This window comes from Branchiostoma floridae, chromosome 3, assembly GCF_000003815.2.
Source record: "Branchiostoma floridae strain S238N-H82 chromosome 3, Bfl_VNyyK, whole genome shotgun sequence".
Classification (NCBI taxonomy): domain Eukaryota; kingdom Metazoa; phylum Chordata; class Leptocardii; order Amphioxiformes; family Branchiostomatidae; genus Branchiostoma; species Branchiostoma floridae.
Window position 1 is genome coordinate 24733743 of NC_049981.1, and position 27364 is coordinate 24761106.

General features: G+C 38.8%; 1 protein-coding gene across 1 annotated transcript; it reads left to right on the top strand.

Moving 5' to 3' along the window:
- Positions 1 to 293: 293 nt before the first annotated feature.
- On the top strand, positions 294 to 27119 carry LOC118411373 (Werner syndrome ATP-dependent helicase-like). The gene is made up of 32 exons (XM_035813622.1): positions 294 to 414; positions 1140 to 1484; positions 2200 to 2244; positions 2538 to 2642; positions 3341 to 3434; positions 7680 to 7755; positions 8039 to 8106; positions 8255 to 8363; positions 8833 to 8907; positions 9708 to 9796; positions 10206 to 10312; positions 11833 to 11939; positions 12366 to 12446; positions 12617 to 12699; positions 12837 to 12928; positions 13284 to 13465; positions 14170 to 14271; positions 14687 to 14767; positions 15097 to 15214; positions 15359 to 15412; positions 15606 to 15661; positions 16132 to 16163; positions 16611 to 16780; positions 17215 to 17312; positions 17788 to 17929; positions 18416 to 18528; positions 19030 to 19180; positions 19743 to 19841; positions 20922 to 21018; positions 21210 to 21275; positions 24820 to 24956; positions 25674 to 27119. Exons 2-32 carry the CDS (start codon positions 1188 to 1190, stop codon positions 25890 to 25892), a joined length of 3345 nt encoding a protein of 1114 aa, XP_035669515.1. The 5' UTR covers positions 294 to 414; positions 1140 to 1187; the 3' UTR covers positions 25893 to 27119.
- The last annotated feature ends 245 nt before the right edge of the window (positions 27120 to 27364 follow it).

Consider the following 27364-nt stretch of genomic DNA (forward strand, 5'->3'; position numbering starts at 1 on the left):
GTCATTACCAGAAAGCAGCGCATATTAAAAAGAACGTATGATCCATCTAAAAGTCTGCTATGTAGACTAATTATAGCTGTCTAACGTAGTATTTCTTATCCCTGATCAAACGGCGACGAACACTATCTAAAACCTCAATGTAGCTATTATCAATAGACTGATGAATAGATTGGCAACGAGGCTAGACATATTCATATTTTTCTCGACTAAGTACCATATTTGAGAAACTACATCGATCCAGAATTTAAGGCACTATTCGTAAACAGCATAAACAGCTCATATTTCCCCACAGGACCCAAGGTTGAACCGGTTGAAGCTGCTTGGCGGGAAATATCTTCATAATGTTTGGGGAAAATGCGAGACAATATCACCGACAGGGTTAAGTAACCACATGAATAAGACGGATGGGTACAGGTATGTACAAAATATTATTTGTGGTGGATGCCATTTGAAAAGCAGCTGACAAGTTAAAGTTGGATCATGGGGAGGGGGGCTGTTCCCTGTCAATTTCTAATGCACTATAAAAAGGTTGAATAAGGCTAGGGTATTAGGCTTATATGTTATTCACATGAACCTCCTGTCAACAGTGAAAAAGTCTTGAAGTTATTCCTTTGTACCGACTTACACGATTTTCTGCTACAGTAAACTACAAATTTTAAAATTCTCCAAGCAGATATTCTGGTGGGATAAGATAGTATCATAAGCTGGCCGTAGGAGTGTGCATTTCCCACCCAAGGTGTATTTTCCAGCCTTCCCACTGTAGGATCTGCTTGCAGATCGCACAACATCAACAGACGTTAGTTAGCCAATAAGCTGGGAAAAAGTCCTTAGCGACAGGCAATAGCAGCAGGGAACAAAATAATTGAGGAAAATTCCTATTGACAGGCTTAGCCTGTTGTTCATAGTTGGGAAAATTCTTATTGACAGGCTTAGCCTGACAAAAGTCAACAACAGTGGTTGTTGACAGGCTGTTTCCTGGTGTTGTTACTGACAAAATTAGTGGAAAAACTCCTTTTGAAAGACGAAATGGCAGCCAATCAGAGCTTTCCATACGTCTAACGTTACCGGTATCCCCTACTGAATCCAAATACTAGTACCCCAGTCCATATGCTAGCCTTCAATATTTTCTCTTTATGTAGGGTGGACACTACAAACTCAGAAGATTGAAAAAATCACTTCAAAAGAACATGGACAAGCTTGAAACTGTGCAAAAGCACACAGTTGCTATTCAAAGTCTGCTGTCCGGTGGAGCAACGATACAGAAAGGAACAGACATTAAGTGCAAGACACTGTTAGACAATGCCGCAGCAGCTCTAGCAGAGGTGTACAAACTGCTGTTGGAGGGTGGATCCACCAATGGAGACGTCAAGGGAAGAGAGAGCACGAAGATCAAGGAAACGTCATCAGTCACTAAAGACAAAAGTAAAGTAGAAAACAGACCAGGACGTGCTGTTCACATGACCATGGATGAAGAGGACTTAGAGGTGAATGGTTTTGGTTCTTAGTAAATCTTGCTCTAGCTGTTGTGTTGCCCATGGCCAAGTGATCATGATTAGGTTAGCTGACCAGAATTAAGAGCTCATGGACATGGGTTCAATTGCTGGCATTCTTTATACCCAATGTTTGAAGGATAGGCATGTTACACAACTTTCCTCACTACACACATGTATAATTGGATACCCGACTTTGTGGGGAGGTAAAAGGCAGTGGGAGGAGAGGGATTGGCTCTACCCTCCATTACTGCGCCTGAGTTCACAGAGGATTGAGAACTCATTGGCACTATGGTCTGCAAGATGTTGTCGGGTCGACCTTTACCTTCCCACTCTGTTACCACATGTGTTTCAGACTTATTTTCATGGACATCAGGTACAATCTGAGACCATGAAAAAGGAGTACTTGAAGAAAATGAGAAATTGTCCATTTGGGGGGAAGGGGAAGAAATACAATGTATATATATATATATATATATATACAAGGGAAGAGAGAGCACGAAGATATATATATATATATATATATATATATATATACAAGGGAAGATATATGTATCCATCCTACATGTATGCTAGCTCGGATTCCCTCCTCTGATCCCTTCCCTTTACAGAATAGACCGGCAACCATTTGATAATCAATCAGCATTTGAATACTTGTCCAGTTTACATATGTATAAGTTCTTAGATCTACTTTGAATTCTCTTTCCAGGATCAAGATGAGTATCTAGAACGACTCCAAAATGAAGAGGATGAGGTATTTAAGTACTCTATATTATATATACTTGTTTGTCATTCAAATAGTCATCAATACAACTTGTTTGTTGATAAGATACATTTCTAATATAATTATAATGCACCTACTAAAAAGCACTGTAAGCTTTAATTTCTTTCAGCTTCTAGCATTTACTGGGTCACCATCAAACTCTTTTCGAGTCAGGTTGTGATCCTAGCCTAGTGCAAACTTGGGCCACTATAGATCCAGGGAATTGTTACCAGATTTTGATAGACTATGTGATAGTAGATCTCAGTAAATACCCTCATTTACAGGTTGAGCTGACACCTGCAGAGAGAGCCGAAGCAGAGGCCCTCACTACCTCATTCACAGAGCTGGATGATGATTTTGATGATGACTTTGACACTCAAGCTCTTGAGGTCTGCCTCCTAACACAAATATGTGTTTCACTAAAAAAAATTATGTGTAGTCTAGTCAGGCTATATGCCATGAAGGTTATGTTTTTTGTGCCATATAATATATGTGTGTCTGTGTGTGTGTGTGTGTGTGTGTGTGTTGGTGCCATACTAGTGCATGTACATCACTACATGTGTATGTGTTTTTGGTGCCATACGTGTCTGTGTGCTGTGTGTGTGCCATACACGTATAGAGTATATACATTTGTGTGTGTGCATGCTTGTATATGTGTGATTGCACCTGGATGTCTAACCTTCTTTGACGTGATTTTATCTTAGTTTTCAGAATTTATTGACTTTGAGAATTGGTGTAACTATATAGAAATCTTTTTCTATTTGAATGTACTTGTACATGATTATAATGTCAATGACTATACTCTATATTGCATATCCATGCCCAGCAGAGGCTACATTAATTTTATTGGATAAAGAAAATGCAAATATAAAAAAGCTACAGGCCATCTAACAAAGTCTGTGTTGAAAAACTTGACATTATGTAAAATTTTGCACATTTTAGATAGAAATTTTTATAATTTGGAACACACCATAATAAGTCTTAAAATTAAATATGTATACTAATCACCCAACTATATGATTGTGTTTAAGCTCCTCATTGGTTGAGAAGGTAAACTAATTATCTTTCCTGCCTGATCATGTGACAGGAGATAGATGCCATGTGTACAGATGGTGTCATCACTGTGGATGATGGAGATGACGATGAAACTGACATAGAAGAAGAGGAGGAGGAAGAAAATGGTAAGAGATTTTTTTCATTTATTGTCTCAAAGCTCATGCTACTTTGTGTATGTCCATTGTAAAGCCTAGAGGCTTATGTTACCAAAACTGTTAATAATCATGAATTAAACATGTTGACTACGATATATGTTCACATTGACATTCAAACTACTTTCCAACATCTTAATGTCATGTTTTACCTTTTACCTTAAGAATGATAATAAAGAATGATATTGATTAAAAGCAAGCCACAAAAAGAAGTATTATTATCTAATTATACAGTGGAAGCCAGTTAATTGCACCTAGGATAAACGCACACTTCGGGTAATTGTACGGAATCCCAAAATCCCAAACCGTCTCCCATTCACTCCATTGTTAGTGACTTCGCTTATCTGCACAACAAAAAATCACCAACGCCGGATAATTGCACGAAAATTTGCCAAACATCGTCATCAAATTGACTGAAAATGCGTGCTAAAAATCGTCAGACACGGTATAAATAAGCCGAAAACATGTATGAAATTGTTATTGGGATCAAAAGAAAGCGATATTGTGGGGTCGGCACCATGAAGAGACGCCCGCCCGCTAAAGGTCGTCAAACCCCGCATTACGATTTGGCAGACAACTTGCTGTGACATACTCAATAAAAACTGTTCTCTATCTGTCCATTGTCTAATTACTGTAATTAGGATCGCAGAGAAATACTTATGCAGTGGTTTTATGTTCTTGGCAGCCATTCAGAAACAACACAGCGACTCGGGGCATACAGACGGACATAACACTCAACTTCGGCGTTGCAATGCTTTAGTTTCGTGATCAGGCAGCTACATAACGTATACAGTAACTTACTTTTAGTTTCGATTTCAAGTGCATTGCAGTACGATGTTTCCTGAAGACATGTATATGACGTCCGGAGCACAACAGGTACAGCACTACTGTAACACGTAAATAAACTGTGCGTTGTACTACCTCCCATACCACCTCTCGGCCCCTCCGACCGTGGTGATGCGGTCCAAATGACCAACTCCGCATTATGGCACACGCCGGATAATTGCACGGAATTCACTGGCAAATTGGGTGTGCAATTAAGCGGCTTCCACTGTATAGCTTTTGGTAGCCTACAGAAAATTCTAAAATGCATACAGTCAAACCTGCTCGAGTGACCACCTCTACTCAGCGACCACCTGGCCATTTCGACCACTTTTTCTCGGTCCCGATTTTTTTTCCCATTGACGTAAGCATTAAGCGACCTTTTCTCAACGACCACCTAGCCAACGCGACCGCGACCGGACCAAATAAGGACCCATAATGACCGCATCATTTTCAAAATTGAGGTTTTCATCCATTTCTTTGTGATAACCAGCGCGATTTTGTGCCAAAATCGGCCAGTTTGCGTCAGATTTTGACTGCTGTTACGATGTTATGTTTAGAATAAAGATGGCGGCGGTCAATGGGTGGGTCAATGGGGCAGTCTACTGAGTACTGTAATATGGGAGGATATTTCGTTGTAAGAAAATCCGAATTCAGTTGTTACAGAAGTTTTTTTTTAAAAATCTATATCATTATAAAGTGAACGAATGCTGAAGTGTATATAGCCTCATACTTTTTTGATAAAGATCTGTGTAGCTGATACCTTTTTAAGAAAGATCTGTGTGAGTGCTTTTGTCCAACTGTACTGTATATTTACCCATGGGTAAGTTCGCTATCGTGACGTACCGGGCGTCGAACTCGAAAGGTGCACTGTAGTTATTTCAGATACGGCGATCAAGAACACAGTGATGCATAAAGGCTTGTATGGTAACTGACAACATCAAAGTTTCCTTACTGTCTAAAACGTTAGTGTACAAATGTTGAGCCTTAAAACATTGTATCGTATATAAGCTCGATAAAGGCTTGGGGTTAAATTTACAATTTACAATGTGCGTGTTGTATTTGGCACTTAAGACCTCGCTTCTTTGCTTGCGTGCAGTTGGCTTGCTATTTCATATTTGCCATTAAACACAATGCAAACCATTTATAGTATGCATCGGGCATGTTTTGAGTCGATACTCTTCTCAGCGACCACCTGTCCAAATTGACCTCTTTTTTTTTGGTCCCCCAGGTGGTCGTCTTGAGCAGGTTTGACTGTATTTCAAGACACAGCAAAGTTGCATTTATACACAGTTATTACACTGATATGACTATATTGCATAATGCACATGTGAGAGCTATTTTGTTGTTGAAGAACCTGATTTTTTTTCACACAGAAGGTTTGAGAAAGGAGTTCATTTATTTTGACAAAGAGTATCTAGAAGGGAAGCAAAATGTCCTGGGAACAACTCATAGCGGAGATGTATTTTTTGCCATGTTCTTTAAATGACTGAATATTAAACGAATAGTACAGCTGTATTACATACATGTAAGATGTCCGATTCAGCTGAACATCATTCCTGTCCTGAGGCCCAGTATGTATACCCATCAAACAGAGCAGCCCTGAGGTCAGGTTTTCTGCACGGTCGTCATCCACAGGTCGGACAGGATAGTAAATCAGTTATAAAGATAAGTAATACTTGCAACGTAGGGTCTGCGGTAGGAAATTTTTCCCCTAATTAATGGCAATCTTTCTATTCTGTTTTCAACTCAATATCAAAGAAACCCACTGCAGATGGAGATTACATGGTTGACTATGGTTAATACTGTTACAGTAGTAGACTATCTAAGATTGTTTATTCAGACGATTAAAGTTGTACAAATCTAAGCAAGAACATCCCACAAGAAGGTTTCGATGTCTTCTGTGGTCCAGTGTCTGATGGCGTACTCCCGGTACAAGTTCCCGCTTCCATCCAGCAAAGAGATAGTGGCATCTGCGCCACGAACGTCTCGGATTTCAAGTCCGGGCAAGTCGGCGGCAGGACCGCGGAGAAAGGCTCTCAGCTCCGGGAGGTGCTTCAACTTTCATTGGAAACACAGCTGCAGTACCGCCCGGAAACTGCCAGAGGAGACCATCTTATCCTCCTCCTGGCAGCAGAGCCTGCAGTCCTGGAACAGCAGTGAGAGACCAAACAGCTGCAGCTTCTCACAGGTGCTACAGAGTAGTGCACTGCTGAAGCCCAACTCACTGCAGACTGCATGGTCATACTTGGGCATCTTTGCATCTCCTTTCTTTAAATCTGGATTGTTCACATCCTTGTTGTTTACATCATCAGGGTTGTTGTCATCAAAGGCAGAAACCAGGAGGATCAGCAGTACATGGAACAGCCATGTAAGGGTTTGCCAAAGGTCCATCTTAACTATGGTGGAGTCAGGTTGTGTTAGGTCAGATCCAACTTCTTTGTATTTTATCTAGCTGAGTTCCTCAACCTGATCAAGCAGTCATATGAACTGTGTCTCTTAATGTTCTTACGGTGTCCTCCTTAGACAGTTTCCTTGTGTATCAGAAAACCTTCTCTTTTATATGCATAGGAGGTGATTGCACATACATGTACATGAACATGTAATGTCACTTGATCAATGAACTGAACAGTAGGCTATTGGACAATCCTCACATGTACAGTACAACAGGTTCCTGGTTGGTAGAGATTCAAGTCAAAGTTTCACTGCTCCATTCAGAATGACACGTTCACAACCTTGAGGATAGCCAGCCAGTTCCAGTTAAGCTCCCCCTGCCTCAGCCAGACTCACCAACTGCTGTGCTTGTCATGTACATGTAGATCACAGAGGAGCCTCTTCTGCAGTCCAGCTGTATTATAGGAACAGCCAACCACTGTGTTTTGAACTCTTCACAGTTCGTACTGACCAGATCCAGAGTTGCTCCTGATACAATGTTTTCTCACAAACCAACCTGAGCCACGGCTCCACTTAAAACCCTGTACATCCTGGTTCTATGCAACTTTCCTGGTGGGGTCAACAAGTCCTGGAAAGAGCAATGGGCTTCTGAAGGGGGATGGGGTCAACGACTCTTAAATGTGGGTTACATTATAATGGTATTAAGTAGAGTTTATAGTTTCTAAACTCGGGGTCAAGGACCTCTTCTGTACAGAGGACTAGACATGACCAATACTTTCTACCCAGTATGTTAAAAATTTTCAAAGCAATATGCTAGTTTCACACCATATTTCAGTGGTTAGTAACCCTGACCTAGGACCAAGAAGTGGAATCCTGATTCAATGAATCTGTTTATACCGTATGTTCATATCATCGATGCATATCTGTTTCCTCTGTCACAAGCTTCCTACAGTAGATCTGAATGATGACCCAATGTTTTTACTCAACTTCTATTTTCTGCAGACCCTTCCGTTCCCCCACCTGACAAAGACACAATTGATTCACTGAAGAGATACTTTGGCCATGCTCACTTCAGGCCGTAAGTAGAATTTTATCTGTTTATTACCAAGACTTAGCAGCACATTAAGAAAAAAAAACATGTTTTATGGTATGAATGTTTTTGGATGGCTTTAGACGTTAAACCAGAGAGTGAGTGAGTGTGAGTGAGTTAGATAGGAGTGTGAGTGAGTTAGATAGTGTTGAGATATCTGCTTCTGCTTGACTGTGTATACATGTAAGTTACTGTATTCAAGTAGCACTTACAACAGTTGGCAATGTATATTTTGAAATTTAACTGTTATGATTATGTCTTTGCATTTCAGGATGCAGTGGAAAATTGTCCGCTCTATACTGAAGGAAAGAAGAGACAACTGCTGTATCATGGCAACAGGTAAATTTGAGTGCTAAGCTTGTCATTCTAGTTGTAGCTCTGAGTAACATTTGTTGATGTTAAGAAATAACATGTTTGTGGTTGAAAAAAGAATATTGTCTTGATTAGTTTGCTGACTTTTTTGGTTATTCCTCTCTCTGACCCACAGGTTATGGAAAGAGTTTGTGTTATCAGTTCCCGTCTGTGTACACTGGTGGCACCACTGTGGTCATCTCTCCCCTCATCTCACTCATGGAGGACCAGGTCCTCGGGCTCAAGTACGTGGCTTTGGTGATAAACTGGGAATCTGATTCTCTTGGGATGTTATAAGTTAAGTACCTAGAATGAAATCATGAGAACATGAAATCTCAGTGGCAAGTACTCAATAATGTGCTTTTATCTGTTTAAAGTAAAAGATATTTTAAAGTGAAGTACAGAGTCATACTAACTAGATTCCACCTCTGCATTTAAGAAAACAATTATTGTTCATTCTTTTTGTATGATATAGGGTTTTATACAAATTTTTTTTTTGAATGTATCTTTATAGTTACATCTATCAGTCAGGCACATTATTTTCATTAAATAATAAATGTTTAGCTGTTCAGAGATCTAAAATAAATGCAGAGCATAGCCTACTAATTTCTGTTCCCCTTGACTTAAAACAGTTTATCATTTGCCATAACTTATCTTATGGCATAAGATATGCATGATAGGAAACATATGTTATTCTTCTCAATTGTTTTCCAGAGTGGCTAACATTCCTGCATGTTTCCTGGGGTCAGCACAGAAGGACAAAGCAGATGTCATGAGGAACCTGATGAGGTAATTGTTTTTATTATCCTATGTTAGACATAAAGGCATTGTGTTATTTTTATAAACAATTAGATTGCCATTGTTGCTGTGATGTAAATATCATATAGCCAAATTGTTTTGAGATGTTGCAGCTGTTAAGAACCTACATGTAGGATCAGTAAGAGTACACTTGAGTCATGTAAGCCACATATTATTTTAAGTGCTTGAGCTTTTATGTTAAACACACCCTGTTTGAATCCATGAATTGTTTGAATTTACACAGTGGCATCACACAACGTAATACATTGTAGGTAGTTTTTTTTTACTCAAATCCCAGAGGTCCTGGGTTTGACTCACCTGATCATGATATGCTCTGATGATGTGCCCTTGAGAAAATAATTTCACACAATTTCCTCACTTCTCTCAGGTTAAAATGTGTAGTACCTAGCTTGGGTTAGGCATGTCCCTTGAGGCAAGCAACACCTTTAGCAAATGCATGTAAAAGGAACCACCACACTTATTGAAAGTCTAGGAGTCATCCCAGGCAGCTCCCTTGGAAATCATTTTTTTAAAACTGTAGGGACTACCCTAAAATATTTTAAAAAATTTAAAAAAAACTTATTGAAAGTGCAGGAGTCATCCCAAGTGTGATTGGTTCTCTTGAGTACAGACCTGGTGTGTACTACCAAAAGGCAGTCAACCGGGATGCAATACAAACTTGCTAACAATCATTATGATACAGCTTTATCCTTTATGTTGTTAACTGAATACTTAAAGACTACACAATGCCATTGAAATGTATATCCTGACTATACGTATGTGTTCTGTAGGGGAGAATACCGTGTTGTCTACATCACTCCTGAATATGCTGCTGGAGGAGCTGGGGAAAGTGTGCTCAAGGACTTGGACAAGAAAATTGGTATGATACGATCTTTATACTAGATAGAACAAAAGTAAGGTCTCCATAAGATATTCTACAATATACATGTACAAAGAAACAAATTAGCCTATGTATAGTTAAATGTATAAACCAATATGTTGAGTTTAATGTAATACCATTAATGCCACTGGTTATCAAGTATGAACAATTCTTTGGTTTATCATATAATATTAATATAATATCATATTTCTATAAAGCTATATATATCATGTTTCTGTAAAGCTTCGATACATGTACATACAGCTTTGAGATATAATTATGGGTACTTCCAAATCTGTTGTTTTTTCTCCGAAAGGTACTGCATGCAACTTTGCAGAATCTAAAGCTTTTGTACCTGTGCATGTATGTAGGATGTATGGATTGAGAGACAACTCTTTGTTACTTGCAGGTATCACCCTGATCGCCATAGATGAAGCCCATTGTGTTTCCCAGTGGGGTCATGACTTCAGGTCGTCTTACAGAACACTGGGGAAGATCAGGGGCATTCTACCTAATGTGAGACCTTCTGTGTTACGTACAAGGGAATGCTTGGAATTGATAACCTTTAAACAGTCCAGCACTAAATTGTTGATATACATGTAGCTGCTTTTTCATGTTGTGCTCTCCAGCAAAATTGTGCATGTTTAATTCCTCCCCATATCATGGGCAGCACACATATCCATTGGGACACATGTGGGACACAAGCACTACACCAAGGGCCATCTAACAGGTATTGCTGAAATTATTTTCAACTTAAAGTAATGTGTTCTCTTTCCCATAATTGCTGGGGTCGAAGCAGAGAGAGCAAAGCCTCAGTTTATCCTCCTACAGACTTCATGGTGGTCTTGTCCTTGGTGCTGAACTTACATTCACACTGATTATCCTCCTACTGACTTCACACTGGCCCTTTCCTTGGTGCTGAACTTACATTTACACTGATTATCCTCCTACTGACTTCACACTGGCCCTTTCCTTGGTGCTGAACTTACATTTACACTGATTATCATCCTACTGACTTCATAACGGCCCTGTCCCTAGTGCAAAACTCACATTCACACTGATTATCCTCCTACTGACTTCACACTGGCCCTTTCCTTCAAGCTGAACTTACATTTACACTGATTATCCCCCTACTAACTTCACACTGGCCCTTTCCTTGGTGCTGAACTTACATTTACACTGATTATCCTCCTACTGACTTCACACTGGCCCTTTCCTCGGTGCCAAACTTACGTGCACACTAATTATCCTCCTACTAACTTCACACTGGCCCTTTCCTTGGTGCCAAACTTACATGTTTATTTGTTTATTTGAATTCATCACACAGTGATTGGGAGGGCAAAACAGGTTCGAACAACCTTTACAAGTTGCCCTCCCTCACATAAAAATGACACCAGTACATACAAATCAATAACATACAAGCAACAACATCAATACATACACACTAATTATCCTCCTACTAACTTCACACTGGCCCTTTCCTTGGTGCTGAACTTACATTCACACTGATTATCCTCCTACAAACTTCACACTGGCCCTTTCCTTGGTGCTGAACTTACATTCACACTGATTATCCTCCTACAAACTTCACACTGGCCCTTTCCTTGGTGCTGAACTCACATTCACACTGATTATCCTCTTACTGACTTCACACTGGCCCTGTCCTCGGTGCCAAACTCACATTCACACTGATTATCCTCCTACTAACTTCACACTGGCCCTTTCCTTGGTGCTGAACTCACATTCACACTGATTATCATCCTACTGACTTCACACTGGCCCTGTCCCTAGTGCTGAACATACATTTACACTGATTATCCTCCTACTGACTTCACACTGGCCCTTTCCTTGGTTCTGAACTTACATTTACACTGATTATCCTCCTACTGACTTCTCATATTTTTTGTATGACTCAGCTGGCATTGGAACCAACCAGTGACCCCCCTCATGCAAGGCAAGCTCCCCAGCTCTGCCCACTAGGCCAATGCAGCTTAACTATCATGATGTTATGAATGATATATCTACTGATTTGACAGGTGCCTATCATGGCAGTCACTGCTACTGCCACACCTGAGGTCAAGAATGACATCTGCCAATCACTTAGCCTGAGGAACCCTCAGATCACCATGACAAGTTTTGACAGGTAAATTAGACTTACATTCCTCTAATGTCGAACTCTTTGATGTTAGGAATTTTTAGCTGCTTTATACAAGTCAGATTATTTTGAAATATTTTAAGCATCAACACACACCTGCATGGGCTGTCTAGATCTCCAGATTTGCTATTTTTTTAATCGCACTAATTGTTTGGAAGGCCATGTTGTTGATTTTTGTCTGTCATTTTTATCAAACAAAAATACTTTTCATCGGTTTCATATAGACTTTTTTAATGGAAAGGATTTTTGTCTTGGTCCAAAAAGCAGAGGACAAAGGGACAATTTCTGGAGTTGTGATTACCAAGTTGAAAAAAAGACCTGTTCAAGCACTTATTAAGTATTATTCTTTAGTTTCTTGTATGTTTTTTTACAGATTCAATCAATGTCAAATTTCTTTTCTTCCCATACTTTTAGGCAGAATCTATTTCTAGAGGTGTTCAGTAAGGGTAACATACAACATGATCTGAAGAGCCTTATGAGAGAGACATCAAGGAGGTAAGTGTAACTTGTTTTCAGAAACTGAAAAATTTTGATACATCTATGTTGAAAATATGCTGTGCCATTTACTACAGTAACTGTTAATTAATATTTGGTGTTCAAAGTGCACATATAACTAGCCCAAGGGTAACAGTTTTAAAACATGTTGCTGCTGTTTCACCCTACAGGTTTTACTATGAGTTTGATGGACCGACCATCGTGTACTGTCCAACTAGGAAGGAAACTGAGAATGTTGGGCAGTCTCTCAAAGGTACACTGTATACAGCAATATTTAGCCAGGAATCATTAAGACCTCTATCGCAGATTACAGTTTACATGGAGTATATGCTTTTTATAAAGATAATACACATGTAGATGTACTGATGAATGGATTGATGTACGTTGTAGGTATGGGAGTGAAGTGTGAGATCTACCATGCTGGCCTGTCCAATGAGAAGAGAAAGGAGGTTCACCATAGATTTATCAGAGACGAGCTACAGGTGATCATTATTGCTAGTTTCAGAAGCAATACACTCATGAACATCCCTGGTTTTATAGTATTCAGTGTCATAATTTTTGGAAACACAGGGACATAATGGAAGAACAATCAGCTCATATATAATTTTATTTTGGATCAGAGAGTTTAAGTATGGAAAGAACATTGTTTTTCATAGATCACAATACATTACGCTGATGAAATTAAGCTATTACAGTGACTGTTAAATATGATTTGGAAGTTTAATATTTTAGTATCATAACGACTTTAAGTACAGCAAACTTTCTTACGTCATTCACAGCAAACTTTACTGTACTCTGATTTTCAGTAGTATTAACATTTTTGGAACCCTGTCTCAGTGCATAGTGGCCACCGTAGCATTTGGAATGGGCATTGACAAACACGATGTGAGAAGAATCATCCACTATGGTGCACCCAAGGACATCGAGTCGTACTACCAGGAGATCGGGCGCGCAGGGAGAGACGGGATGAACAGTTCCTGTCACGTCTTCTACAGTCCTAAGGACTTTATCACAAACAGGTTACTTACTTATCCTCTTCACTCCAGTGAGGGATGTAAGGCTGTGAGTTCTCTCCACTGGGGTCTGTCCTCACAGTGCTAAGTGCTGAGCTGCATCCCATGCCCCTATGGCTGCTAGATCTCTGCCCACAGAGCATTTCCATGAGTTTTGGGATGTCCTGATTTCCTTTTTCTCCTCAAACTGTGGGGCAACTTTGGGGATACTGTCACCCAACATCTGTTGAACATGGCTCAGCCATATTAATCTTTTGGTGAAAATTTTGGTTGACAGTTGTCTTAAATCATCACATCATTCATTCAGTCATGCTTTCTGTACAGTTCTTCGCAACTAATATTTGGGTTAGTAGATTATCCTAAACAATATTTGACAGGTTAGGTCAACACTACATGTAACTAGCTAGAAGAACTTAACTGTACAGAGCATTTTCACTTATTGTTTACTATCAATAAAGCAGGGACTTTTTTGTTGTTTTGATTCGCATGATATCAGATGAACATGAAATTGTGTACTTATACTATTATTATGTCAATTAAGGTAAGACTATCATTAATAGCATTTTTTTTAAATCCACAAAGGGGATGATACCTTATGGCAGCAGCAAAGCAATTAACAGTAATGATGCCAGAGTGCCTAGAAAAGTTATGTCAAGTGCTAAAATCTTTCATTTGCATCAAAATATTTACAGTAAGTTTTTTTGCCATAGATATTTCCTGAATGACATCACAAGTGAAAGATTCCGACAGCACAAAACCGAGATGATCAATAAAATGGAGAAATACCTGGCCACTACAAAGTGCAGGAGAAGGTAGGGGAATTCTTTTTACATAACGGTACCAAATGAGAACTTTTCACATACTTACGTTTACTTGGTGACTTTGATGTACTAGTCAATGAGAATGGTTATTTGATAATTACTTATTAAGTTGATTAAACAGACGTTAAACCGGAGAGTGAGTGAGTGAGTGAGTGAGTGAGTGAGTGAGCGAGCGAGCGAGCGAGAGAGCAAGTGAGTAATATTTAGTACAGCCATGCAATGATAAATATCAATCATTGATAGAATATTTACTACTCATTGATAATTTACAAAATTTTCTAAAGGGAAAAATCAAAGACAATGTTAACTACTAGGTATGACTATACTGACATCACCAGTGCTTTACACAGCACTTTAAGCCATAAATTGTATTTTAATTCTGTCATTATATTAAACTATTCCACAGAATGATCCTGTCCCATTTTGACAAGAACTGCAAGAGTAGTGTGAGTGGTACGGCCCAGTGCTGTGACAACTGTGTGGAGAAGTGGGTCTTTGTAGAATTCTCTTTAAGATTCTGTTTTCTTCCTTTCTTTGTTTTGCATAACCGGTTAAAACATAACACACCAACTTGTAGAATCCCTGGTGCTCGACGTGCCATCCAAACCTCTACTTTCCGTGTGCACGGCCATAAAAGAGTTTCTCATGACAATATGATGCACTTTTAACACACCTTTACTTTTATTGTAATCTCATTCTAGTGTTGGGTAAATTTATTTGAACAAAAGAGAAAGTGTTACAAATAATAACAAGTAGTAAATGTCAAGCTACTTTTTTGTTGAAAAATAGAGCACAAAAGCAATGTTTTTTTCCCAGATTAAAGGCAGCCAACAGAGCTGGACAGTCCACCCGTGTACTGACCACAGCTCAGATGAACCAGGACACTCAGGTGGACTACAGCAAAGAGGCACAGCTCATGCTTAATGCTGTCAAGGTAAGGGACAAACTAGAATATTTGTGTTTTGAAAACTACCTGTGGCCCACCAATGCCCTTATAAAAGATAAAGAACTTACAAGTAAGTAGTTTGTTGAATAGTTCTCAATATGATGATACTAATGCAGAGAATGGTTGTTTTAGGCGACAGGAGAGACTTTTGGCTTGGCTGTTCCAGTCATGCTCCTGATGGGCTCTGTAAGTACTAATCACATATTATGTCAAAGTTGCTTTATAATTAAGTATTGCAATATAAATCTTGTATTTTAAAGTTCTGGTTAATTAAAGAGCAAAGAACACAGTAGAATGTTGTATCCTTTAGAATAGTATTTTTTTACATTTAAAAAAAATCTGTTTATACAACATGTTCAAATCTTCTTTCTTCCCCTAGACCAACCAGAAGCTTCCAGACAGGTGTTACAAAATGAAGATGTATGGGAGCGGCAGGTATGTAAGAAGTATTCATGGCATGTTATAATGGCTTTGATAAATTTCTCATTTAGGTAGAATGCTGTAGTAATACATCATGTTCACCCTCAAGGAAGGGAAACATACTGTTTTTGCTACGGTTCTTCCTCTTCTAATTCTTCTCAAAATAAAAAGAGTTAATAGCCTGGACCAGACAGCTGTCACCATGGTTACTGGAAAAGTAGCAGACACCCTGTGGTGTTCGGACACATTATATAGCATGTTGGCAGGACAGAGCTGGAGAGGCTGGTTACCACATTACATGAATGCTTTCCTTTAAAGTTAGGCAAGGCAATAGTTGATCATGTGAAGGTTAACATGTAGTTGGTGACAAATATTACTTTTTTTGTTCAAATTAACTTAAAGTTTATGAAATGCTTATGATAAAATGCTTTTCCTAAGTGCAAACTATTTGCAAATGATGATAAGTTTATTTGTCTGTTTCTTAGGCATCGCTCAGAAAAATGGTGGAAAGCATTTGGTAAGTATCTTTTATTACATAGTAATGATTGAGACTTGAATGGACATCAGCCTTATACAACATTGCACATGCACACACATATAATCTATAACTTTGATGTGATTATTATAATTGATAATTTTTTCTTTTGAATTACTGTAAATGCATTTAAGTTCGCGGGGATTTAATTTCGCGGTAGCGGGAAAAGGGACTTTTCGCGGTGGATTTATTTTCGCGGAAACACCATAGACTGCAGTCTAATACCATAATAGAAAAATATTCGCGGTGGTTTTAAGTTCGCGGTGAAGTGGTCACCGCGAAAACCGCGAACATTTCTGCATTCACAGTACTACTGCAAAGGAGTACTGCAGAATTGTTTAAACTGTGAACTCAAAAATCTCCTTTCTCCTTCCTTCATGAAATTAAGTCCCCACAAAGATTTCAAGAGATATCATCTTGTCTTTTCAGCTCGTGTGTTGAAGCAGGAAGACATGTTGACTGAGACCAAGGCAGGGGGTGGCGGTTTCAGCAAGTTTTCATACATGCTCACGGTGCTGTCGACCAAAGGGCGCAACTGGCTGAACAAAGCTCTCATGTCTGATGGCAAGGCAGTGGAATTCAAGATTGCTCCCAATAAGGTATAGTCTGACACATACTCTCACACTGGTAAACATGTCTATCGAGAAGGATAGGTGTTCATCCCATTGTGAGTTGGCCAAAAGTATTTCTGGTCCAAATGGGGAAGGTAATGTTCTTCATCAATCTTTGGAACCCCTATTTCTCCTATTGGGTAAGTTAAACCTCCCGCTTAGTGAGTAGTTGAGCTGGTCTCAATCATGATATTTCTGACTTGGGGAGCAGAGATGCTACCCTAATCCTATCCTTGCAACCCAAGACCCTCAAGAGGCCTTATGTAGTAAGAATTGAATAAGAAGAAATATACTACTAACATATAAGACTCAGCTTAACTGAATTTGTTGCAAGAATGGAAAGTGATATTTTTGTTGTTGTTAAAGCAATCAAGACACTTAATCAGTATTTCTTCAATTTTCTTTCATTTTTCTTGTATCAGGAGCTGTTGTCATTTGAGAAGGACAGTACGTCTTTACCTTTCACTTCAGGGAAACCATACAATGCAACAAGGGCTCCCTCTACTCAAGCTTCTGCAAGGTATATGTTATGTGTATTTTGTATAGAATCCTACATCTAACATACTTTCTCCTTAAGACATGTTGAGAGAAAACACAATCAACAGTCACTTTATGTCAATTTCATAAAAACCTATGTATATGATGTTTATAATTGATCATATTTAGTCAAACAGTGATGCTTTGGATTTGGAGATTCCATATGATTCCAATTGTATATAATTTTTAGCCATTTGTCTGTTGGACTATTTTCTTTTTATTACAAATTTCATGATACTATATCAATACAATAAAACATAACTTTTACAAAGGAAGAAATTTTGTTTATTTTGATATGTACAATGTTGAAGATGATGGTTAAGATCTGTTTATGAATATTTGATATTGTGTCTGAAAAATATAGATTGAATTCTTCTGGATCGATTTTATGACAAATAAACACAATGCCATGTAACACCGTAACTTTGTGGAAGGATAATTGTGATTGTTTCCACCAGTTCCAGTTCTGCCCCAGGACGACGTATCCTCCCCACTGTCCAGACCAGCTCCTGGGTAGCCAGCTCTGTACCAGGGTGGGTCAACATCTCTGGCACTCCTCCTGCACAGAAGACAAGATCACCACAGGAGGAGAAGCTACAGGTCTGTAGTCACCCCCGTTAAACTTCATTCACCTAAAAATCATGGCACAGTTTTGAGGTGTTCAAAATACTGAATATGATTTGGACAGCACCATTTGATAAAAAAGTTGGTCTCAAATGTGTATTGGGCACTACTCAGCAATGTAACACAGCTTTTAATGATGGCCAGTCCTCTGATAAACATTCTTCAATAACTTTCTATCAAATTGGTGTTGTCCAAATCCCACTTAGTATTGAGAACACCTTAGTGCTGCACCATGTCAACTAAGATTTCTGGGTTGTGTTGTCTTTTTTCTTTGTATCATTGAAGACAATGTTGACCTCAGTGTCATATTTCTGTCATAAAATGTTACCTAACTTAGTTCTGCTCTGTGCCAGATGAGATGGTAGAATAGCTCTGTGGGCATTTAGAGTCTCATTATGTTGTACAAAGATAATTGTCAAATTTCATTGCACGCTAAAATGTGCGCTCTGTTGCATGTCGCAGGGCGAGCTGTATGGTAAGCTGATGCAAGTGAGGAATGAGATAGCTCATGACATGGACGCCCCTCCCTTCTATGTGGCCAGCAACAAGATACTAGCTGACATGGCCAAGATCAGGTATGGAATATACCTATAATTATGTACAATCTGTGTAAAGGTACATTCAGCACCATGGGCAGGATAAGAGTAATGTCAGTAGAAGGATAATCAGTGTGAATGTGAGTTCAGCACCAGGGACAGGACCAGTGTGAAGTCAGTAGGGGGATAATCTTTGTGAATGTAAGTTCAGCACCAGGGACAGGACTAGTTTGAAGTAAGTAAGAGGATAATCAGTGTGAATGTGAATTCAGCACCAGGGACAGGACCAGTGTGAAGTCAGTAGGAGGATAATCAGTGTGAATGTGAGTTCAGCACCAGGGACAGGACCAGTGTGAAGACAGTAAGAGGATACTCAGTATGAATGTGAATTCAGCACCAGGGACAGTTGAAGTCTGTCACTAGGAGGATAATGAATGTGAATATAGCTTCAGTATCAAGGACAGATCTAGTGTAACAACCATAATGTTTCAAGAAGTGCATGATAATTAGCCACTAATAGACCTTCCTTTGATTTGATAGACCCAAGTCCATGGCCAGCCTACTGAACATGGATGGTATATCAGACGTGTGCGCTCAGAGAGTTGGACCAAAGATGCTTCCAGCAATCCAAGAATTCTGCAGACTTCACAGTGAGCTGAACATGGACAACTTCCCCACACAGAACACACAGGTTTGGAACTTCTGTTAGAAAATGTCTGATGTCATGTTCATAAGTACTTGGGACACCAAATGGTGTTACCAGACTTTTTACTTAAAGTATGCGAGTTCATAGTGATAATTCTTCAGGATGTTACTAGTAAACATATTCATATTTAAATTTGATTTTTTTAAAGCACCGTAAAGACTATAATTTCAGTTTTTACGTATAAAGTGCATTTACATGTTATTACCTCTTTAAAAATGGAGGTACTGTAGTACATTCAAGTGTTTTTGTCCTGGTGTGTGTTTGCCGTTCTGACGTAGGATGTTGAATGCCAGTCCTTGAGGACAACATGAAGTTGTTAGGATGCAGGAAATGAAATTAGTCTAGAATTTTCCCTGCTCACCTCATTCTTTTATCCCTAGTAGATGAAGCTAAGCAAGAAAACCTTCTGAAGTTAAACAAGAAATTTACCAAAAGCCAAGCTTACAAAGGGATGGGATATTGTAGTTTTGTTTCAATTTGGAATAGGGTGATGCAGTGTCCCTTTTGACTGATGTATGTATACTGTCTGTGTATATGGCTCTTTCAGGCAGATCTATTGACTATGGCCACTAACAAAAACTGCCAACCCCTGACTGAGACAGTGCACACCTCCTACACCATGTTTCACAGTGATAACCTGGGACTGGTAAGTCTTTCCAACATGCTGCTGCATGTGAAATGGTTTTACGAAAAAATAATTGTTTCTGTTGCTTTTTTGCTGGTGCGTAGCACCAGCTCTGAGGCGGGAGAAGCGGGTCTTTCAATGGTTCAATGCATGGTTCAATGGATCAAGCCCTTCTTGTCTTATCCTTACTGCCGCAAGCCTTTTAAACCTACCTTCATGGCATGTTATAGCAGTTGTGGCCATCGTAGTAACGCAATAAATGTTATTTCAGCTGTCAATATTTGCATTTCATTCTTTAAAGATAATTATTGGCGAGAGAAGCGGTTAGTTCAACCAACGAATGCATGAATGCATGGATCACTCAATTTAACCAAACCCTTCTATACGCCCTTCTATATGCCCGATGATGTAATGGTGTCACCGTGGCTTAGCGGCCCACGGCACTGGGTGATGGTAGCAATTTGCTTCTGCAGCCTTGAATCGTGGGTTCGATCCCCACTTATTACAATTTTTTTTCTTTGTTAGACAAATCTCAGGTAATGTTTTTTTAATAGAAGACAGACCAAATCAGTAATTCGATGTTTAAAAACTCTTTTTTCATGTGATTTTGTTTAACATCCAGGCTTTTTCCAAAATACGCACCAGCCAGATTTTTTCAGAAGCTTTCTTGTTTCGATGTTTAAAAACTCTTTTTTCATGTGATTTTGTTTAACATCCAGGCTTTTTCCAAAATACGCACCAGCCAGATTTTTTCAGAAGCTTTCTTGTTTCGTCTGAAACAGCATATCTGTGTTGGTGATTGAACAAAATAACTCAATATGCTATGGAGTGCAAAATGTGTTATATTATTAGATCTTGTCTTACCAAAGAAATTATCAGATTTTGGGAAACCAGGCAGCTTTCCCTGGCACTGCAGCAGCACTTCTGGTTGTTGTTTCTCATGTTCTCGACATGGTTTATTAAAAAACTTTTGGGGGTGATAGTGAGCTCTTGTTTTTATCATCACATACATGTAATTATATCGTAAAGTCCCTGGATAAAAAGCAAGTAACTTGTACCTTCCCGGCATATGTACATGTATTGAGAAAAATTTTTTTTCAGGACCAGATTGCACGAGAAAGGAACATCAAGGCTACCACAGTGTTAGGCCATCTGTCCATGGCCATCTCTGCAGGCTATCCAGTCAACATAGAGAAAGGTGGGGGCTTTATTTCCATTTGAATGGAAACCAGCAGTATATACATTAGTCGTGTCTACACTCACATGATAAATAACATTTAGATGAGAGCTTAGATCTTACTTCTGGATTTGTGAAAGCATGTAATATGTTATTACTGTGTTTAGTGTATCTTTGAGTACTGAGAGGTGCCTGATTAATGTTTTGTACAGCTGGATTGACAGAACAGATGAGAGATGAGATTACAAAAGCCATACGGAAGCCTCCTATCAACTCAGGTAAATACTGCAAAATTCTGAATCATTGCATGCCTTGTACTCTGCTGTAGCAATGTTCGCTCAGATCATGCTCTTTTTTAGATACACATGCTCCTGTAGTTTAATGTCCCTTTAGGCAGTGTGGAAAAGGCTAACTTCGATGGCTGCTGTTTATGTCTGCAGTTCTTGACACAACTGACAGGTGGTGTGCAAATGTTCCATTATTACTTTGGATGACCATGCTGGGGTTGGCAGTGTGGAGTTTAAGGGAATTCTAAGTTAAAATGTGCCATATGATTCTAATTCTAACTTAGGATCAACATTACTGTCAGACAGGTGACAGTTGGATATTGTGGCAAGTTGTAACCTCAATCTAGCATTCCTGGTCAATCTGAATGCTCTATATACATGTAGCAGTGTGGGCTCATTCCTCAGCTAACCAACATCTATAATGATTGCACTGCAGTCAGCCCTTGTCTTCTTGTGATGTACAGGATCACTGAATGTTATGCTCGTTAGAAACGGGAAGTAGACGGGTGGCTGAATTATAAGGTAATCACAAAAGAAATCAAACACTTTGTGGTGAGTACAAAAAAAAACACTTTGTAGAGAAAACTGTTGAAACAGCTCCTTCTGAGACATGGAAAGCAGTGAGAGGAAAATCCAGAAATTGAGGCCACAATGTAACAAAGCACAAGCCACAAGGTCTTCTCAAGTACAACTCTGATGGCACATGTTGCTTATATTTCCCTGATTCAACTTGGAGATACAATTGCTTTGACCACCTCGAACCTGCCAGGAAGGGATACTTGACATAAAGTCAAAAGGATTTAGGCTTCAATGGTCCCAACATTGGAATAAGCCGGATGTTTTGTCATCTCCACTGGAACACAGCAGATATCTAATTCCGGTGTCAATTATTGTGTTAGTGTCGCTAACCAAGCAGAAGACTATCCCCTGAAAATAAGTAATGTGTACCAGTAACACTGCATGGTCACTAAGCAAGTCTTGATGATAACAATGTTGGCTTTGATCCAAGTCCCACCAAATCACTGCCAGCATGCCAGAAGACTGCACAGTAGCAACGCTCTATTGATGGCTAATACCTGGAAACTTGGAGCAAGTTCAAATCAAAGAACATGAGTTTTGCGACCTTTGCATGAGAGCAGTGGAAGCAAGTAAAAACTAAAAAGGATAGAAGTGCCCTGATTTGCGTTTTATTAAATAAAATGTGGTGTGTTTTGTGTTTTGTGTTTGGTTTTCCTAGATAAATGTCCTGGTCTGTATTTTACTAAAATCCTCATGTTAAGGTTTGGTAATTGATTAATTTATGACAAAAACAGCTCCTTAATCATTCCCAATGAAACAATATTTCATGCCATCAAATTTAATGGGTAAGATTATATATTAAATCAAATCATGATCTTAGCAATGGACCCAACCCTTGAATAAGCCCAAAAGTTATCAGACATGATTTGATTAAGTTATCTATTTTTTACGGATAGGAATAAACATCTCTAATTAAGACACATCAATTGTGTTTTGCTAAATGTTAGTAACTGCATTCACAGTCACCCAATGCTTAGTATTTCTTTCAATACTTGAAGATGAGTTTACTGTATCCTTTATGCTTCATTATCTATTCCTGAACTGTACATTGCTGGCAGTTGTCTTCAGTTGACCCTGAAGGTTAAGGTACTTGTCCAGTTTCTTGTTCGGTTTTTGAATGATGGATCTACCGGGTTTATAAAAGGTGATTGGGGTGACTTTGAAGTAATGTTCAAGTTCGAAGGTTGTCAGGCGAAAGGCGTGACGAGGATTGTATATCATTTTAAGGTTAGAGAGGTGGAAAATGAAAGTGTCTGAATATTTTGGCATGTATTTGATCATTGTTAACACTCTGACACATTCCCAAATCTGCAAAGCATTCATGTTATATAAGAACCAGTTTCAATAATAGTTTTTTGTTTCCAAGGTGTTATCCAATTTAGCAGTGACTATAACAATAGAATAATTGAAATAATTAGAAATTTATAAAATGATTTGATATAGATGAGCCATACCAATTACCATTCCCAAGACACAGTGGATAACAACCCACTGCATCTAGTGCCCCAAAAAGGCAATAATGGGACATTTTTCTTTTATGTTTTTACATAATATCTTCAAAATTGAGGTCACACATTTGGCCTTTAGTCAGTATTGCATAACATTGTCAAGGCTCATTGTTATGCCAAGCTCTTTTGACATGCTACTTAACATCCTCCAGAAAAAAAGAGTTATATAAGAGCCATTAACATGGAAATTTTTCATGTGTTGCAAAGTATCGTCAGAAATACCAATCATTTCTGAAGAAGGATTAGTGTTACACAACAGCCTTTTAACAAGATTTATGTTACCCAATAAACACAACTTTCTTCTTTTTTTAGAGTCCTATTGATTATATAAATTTTACTATGGGTACTGGGTTGTTATCCACTGTGTCTAAGGTACAGTATTAAAAGGATTCTATATCTCTCCTTCCACTAACTTTAGTCTCCAACTGAGTGTATGTTTGTACCCATTTAGACCTTGGTAGTGAGAAAAAATGTGTGTTTGAGGAATTTAGCAAATGACTATGTACATGCTACATGTAGCAAGCATAACCGCAAGGCCATTAGCACTATGTAAAAGGTAGGCATGGCCTTATACATGGAGTAACTTCCTTCAACCTACCACCGAGCTAAGGTCGTAAGGACTTGGCAAAATTATGTGGGATTCATGGAGCTTGAACAGAGTTCATCAGCAGGCAGCTGTCTGAAGAGGATCACATTATAAAAACAGTCACTCCCTGTGTCAGCCCTAGTCCCATTACAAACACTGTTGATGCCTACAGGTAATCATCTTTCCATTTGTGAATGATTGGAGTGTTGGCATCCTTCCTGTTTTGCCAGTGCAGTGACGTCAGTAGCCACTTACTGATGATGCTTGCCTTTGTGCAGTTGTCAGGGAAGAGACTTCATTTCTGAAACCATTTTAACATTGTGCATTATATAACATAGTAACAACAAGGCTAACGTCCGTTGTAACAAAGAGTGGAGTAGATCCTTAGTCTACAAATTATCACTGAGGTTTTTCTAAACGTGCTGGCTTCATGATTTATTAGCATGAATGAATGAATGAAAGCTGGGGGGATTTTGCATTGTGTTTTACTGTTGATGATCGCCTAGCAGTAAGAAGACATGGGATACAGGGGTCATGGTTGAATTTCTTTCTGGCACTGTGACTAGATATTGTGTCCATTGGAAATGCCTTTCCTTAATACAGGCTTTCCTCACTTTACCAATGGGTACCTGACTTCAGATGTGGAGGTAAAATAGGCAGTGAAAAGAGAGGAATGGGCCCTGCCTTCCAATGCCATTCCCAAGATGATTAACAACCCAATATACATGCCTGTATACAGCCTCAAAAGGGCTATGGGACCTTTACCTTTTCTTTAATATGTAGTTTCCATAGGCATGGCAAATTCAAATCTTCTCAAAGACTTGTATCAATTATGCTAAAATTTTCTGTATGTCTTCACCAGATATTAGCCGTCTGTCAGCCATCAAGGAGGTCCTACCAAACCACATAGACTATGGCCACATCAAGATGGTCCTAGCCATTCTACAGCTGCAGTTTGGGATGGCAGTTCCAGACGATGCCGATATATATGGGAACTTGGTAGGAAATTTCATTTAGACATAGATCCTACGGCATAGAACACTTCGAGAAGCTTGTGGCTAACATCGCCTTTATCATGATATTGATGATGCGTAAACGGTGCACATTTACCAATCCAATCTATGTTGTCACGGTAATGATTTTGTTTGCACAGTGCTACCCACAGTCTCCCAGCATACAATGGGATCAATGAAAAGGTCTATTCCATAGGCTTCCACTGAGACCTCTTGTTTTGAACTGTACTTGTATTATGGAACTCCTTTAGTGTAGCTGTGCATAGTTTTGTTATGTTGTATCATGCATAAAACATAGTGCCTCTGTCCCTGGTGCTGAACAATACTCCTAGATATTTTTGCCAAAAAATTCCTGTCCCAGATGCTAAATGTATTTCTGTTTCTTGTGCTGAACAGTATTTATGCCACATTGCTTTCTATGTTTATCAGTCCTTGGAGCTAAATTTTTTCATAGAATCATGTTGTTTCCAATTACATTCCTGTCCCTGGTGCTAAATGTATTTTGGTTTCTGGTGCTGAACAGCATTTATGCCACATTTGTTTAAACAAATGTTTATCAGTCCTTGGAGCTAAATATGGTTCATACAATCATGTTTTTTTCTATCCTTTGTGCTGAATTCCATCTAACCCATGCTGTTTTTTATCTATCCACGTTTTTAGTTCTAAATCATATGAACATTGCTCCATTTTGTGTTCTTTCCAGTCAAATGTACAGCCGTCCCAGCTCCTCTCTCAGTTTGCTGCAAGTCCCCGAGCCAGCAGCAGCTATACCAGTGCCTCCCAGTCCACACAGTCCCCATCCCAGCCACCAGACTCACAGGGAACTAAACGAAAGCTACCATCTTGGCTGGACAGCAGCAAAAGAGGGTACAGAAGTGGTGGTAGTAAAAAATCTAAATCTGGAGGTTTGTTTGGCATGTAGTAGAGTTAGTGTCAGACTCTTGCTAAGGATCTTACAAGTATATAGTAGCTTCTAAAACTACTCAAAGCTTTATGTTGTTTCAGAACTTTTTCAAAAAAGCAGGTAATGTCCAGCCTTTGTTAATCACTTTACATTGAACTGTACAATTGACATGATTATGGCACTGCTAGATCAGGTCTATCCTGCAGTAATGACATTGGGGCAATGATTATAGTAAAATTCAAAACAAGGATGACTTAGTTTGTCATTTGTGTTTGATACATGTCAATCTGAGAGGACAGCATATTAATAGCTAAGCTCTCAACATTACTACATTCCATGTTATATTTGTAGACACTCTACTTACTTTATAGAAAACCCATAGGGGTGTATAAATATTATATTTGGTATACAGTTACTACAGATAGTACTGAGTTACTAATTTTTGGCATAAAATTATTAAAGTTTCCCTTTGTTTTGTTTTGTGACATGAAAGAAAAAATAAACAAGGCAGTAGGAAGCTACTTTTTTGTCTTGGATTACTTCTAGCCATGCTGTATGTATGAATTACACAAATTTGCAATCCAGCAGTTTGTCTCCTTTTATTAGCTAAAAGTGAAACCCTTCTCTATACACCAAGTCGAGCATAGTTAACACATCAAGTCTCAGCAGACGCTTCTCCATGAAATTAAATCTTTTATTCAGAAGTACTCACAACGTAGTACATGTACACATCAGGAACACATTCACAGCACGTACATATGTATGAACATGGCAAAACATAATGGATGCTAAATGCACTATAACAAATTTAACAGTTTAGAATTCCCAAATCTCTAATATAATTAAAGTAACAGACCTTTCCCTGGTGCTGAACACCAAAAGTGACACCCTCAGAAGACGGACTGTATTTCATTTCCAGCTATATTGAAGGGAAATTAAAGACCACTAGACCTTCCCCTTTTAGCTTGATGTGACAACTTTGGTATCTTGTAGACCTTGCTGCTGAAGAATCTGTGTAGCTTTGTACAGAAATTCTTCCACAGAGGTAAATTATCCATTTAATATTGTTCTTTCCAGTGATATTACCAGATAAGTTCAATGACATACAACAGTACATTTGTTTTGCCATAAGAATGAGATCCTATTACATTATTTGTGTAAGGTTTGCTGCAAATATAACCCTGGCATAAATTATAGCATATTTTCTTTAATTGAAGGCATTCATTTATTTCTAAAAACAAAAAAGGCAAGTATACCACAGGAATAAGCCAAGAAAACTACTTGCATATGACAGACTATTTCTCGTAAGGCCACACCAATTTAATTCCTTGGTTCACGGATTCGCTCGCTCCTATTTTTTGGAAAATAAAATAAAAATAAAAATTACCACTCAGCAAATTTTCACCATTAATGAAACCATTCACCAACTTTCTGGTGTAGCAAATTGGCCTTTATATTATAAACTCCTTAAAGTGTGGGTACAGGTGCTG

Bases quoted from the DNA above. Each gene is read 5' to 3' on its own strand.
- LOC118411373 (XM_035813622.1), top strand. From the start codon at position 1,188: ATGGACAAGCTTGAAACTGTGCAAAAGCACACAGTTGCTATTCAAAGT. The intron at 3,435-7,679 runs GTAAGAGATTTT...TATTTTCTGCAG, and splicing joins AGAGGAGGAGGAAGAAAATG to ACCCTTCCGTTCCCCCACCT. The intron at 21,019-21,209 runs GTGGGGGCTTTA...TGTTTTGTACAG, and splicing joins TCCAGTCAACATAGAGAAAG to CTGGATTGACAGAACAGATG.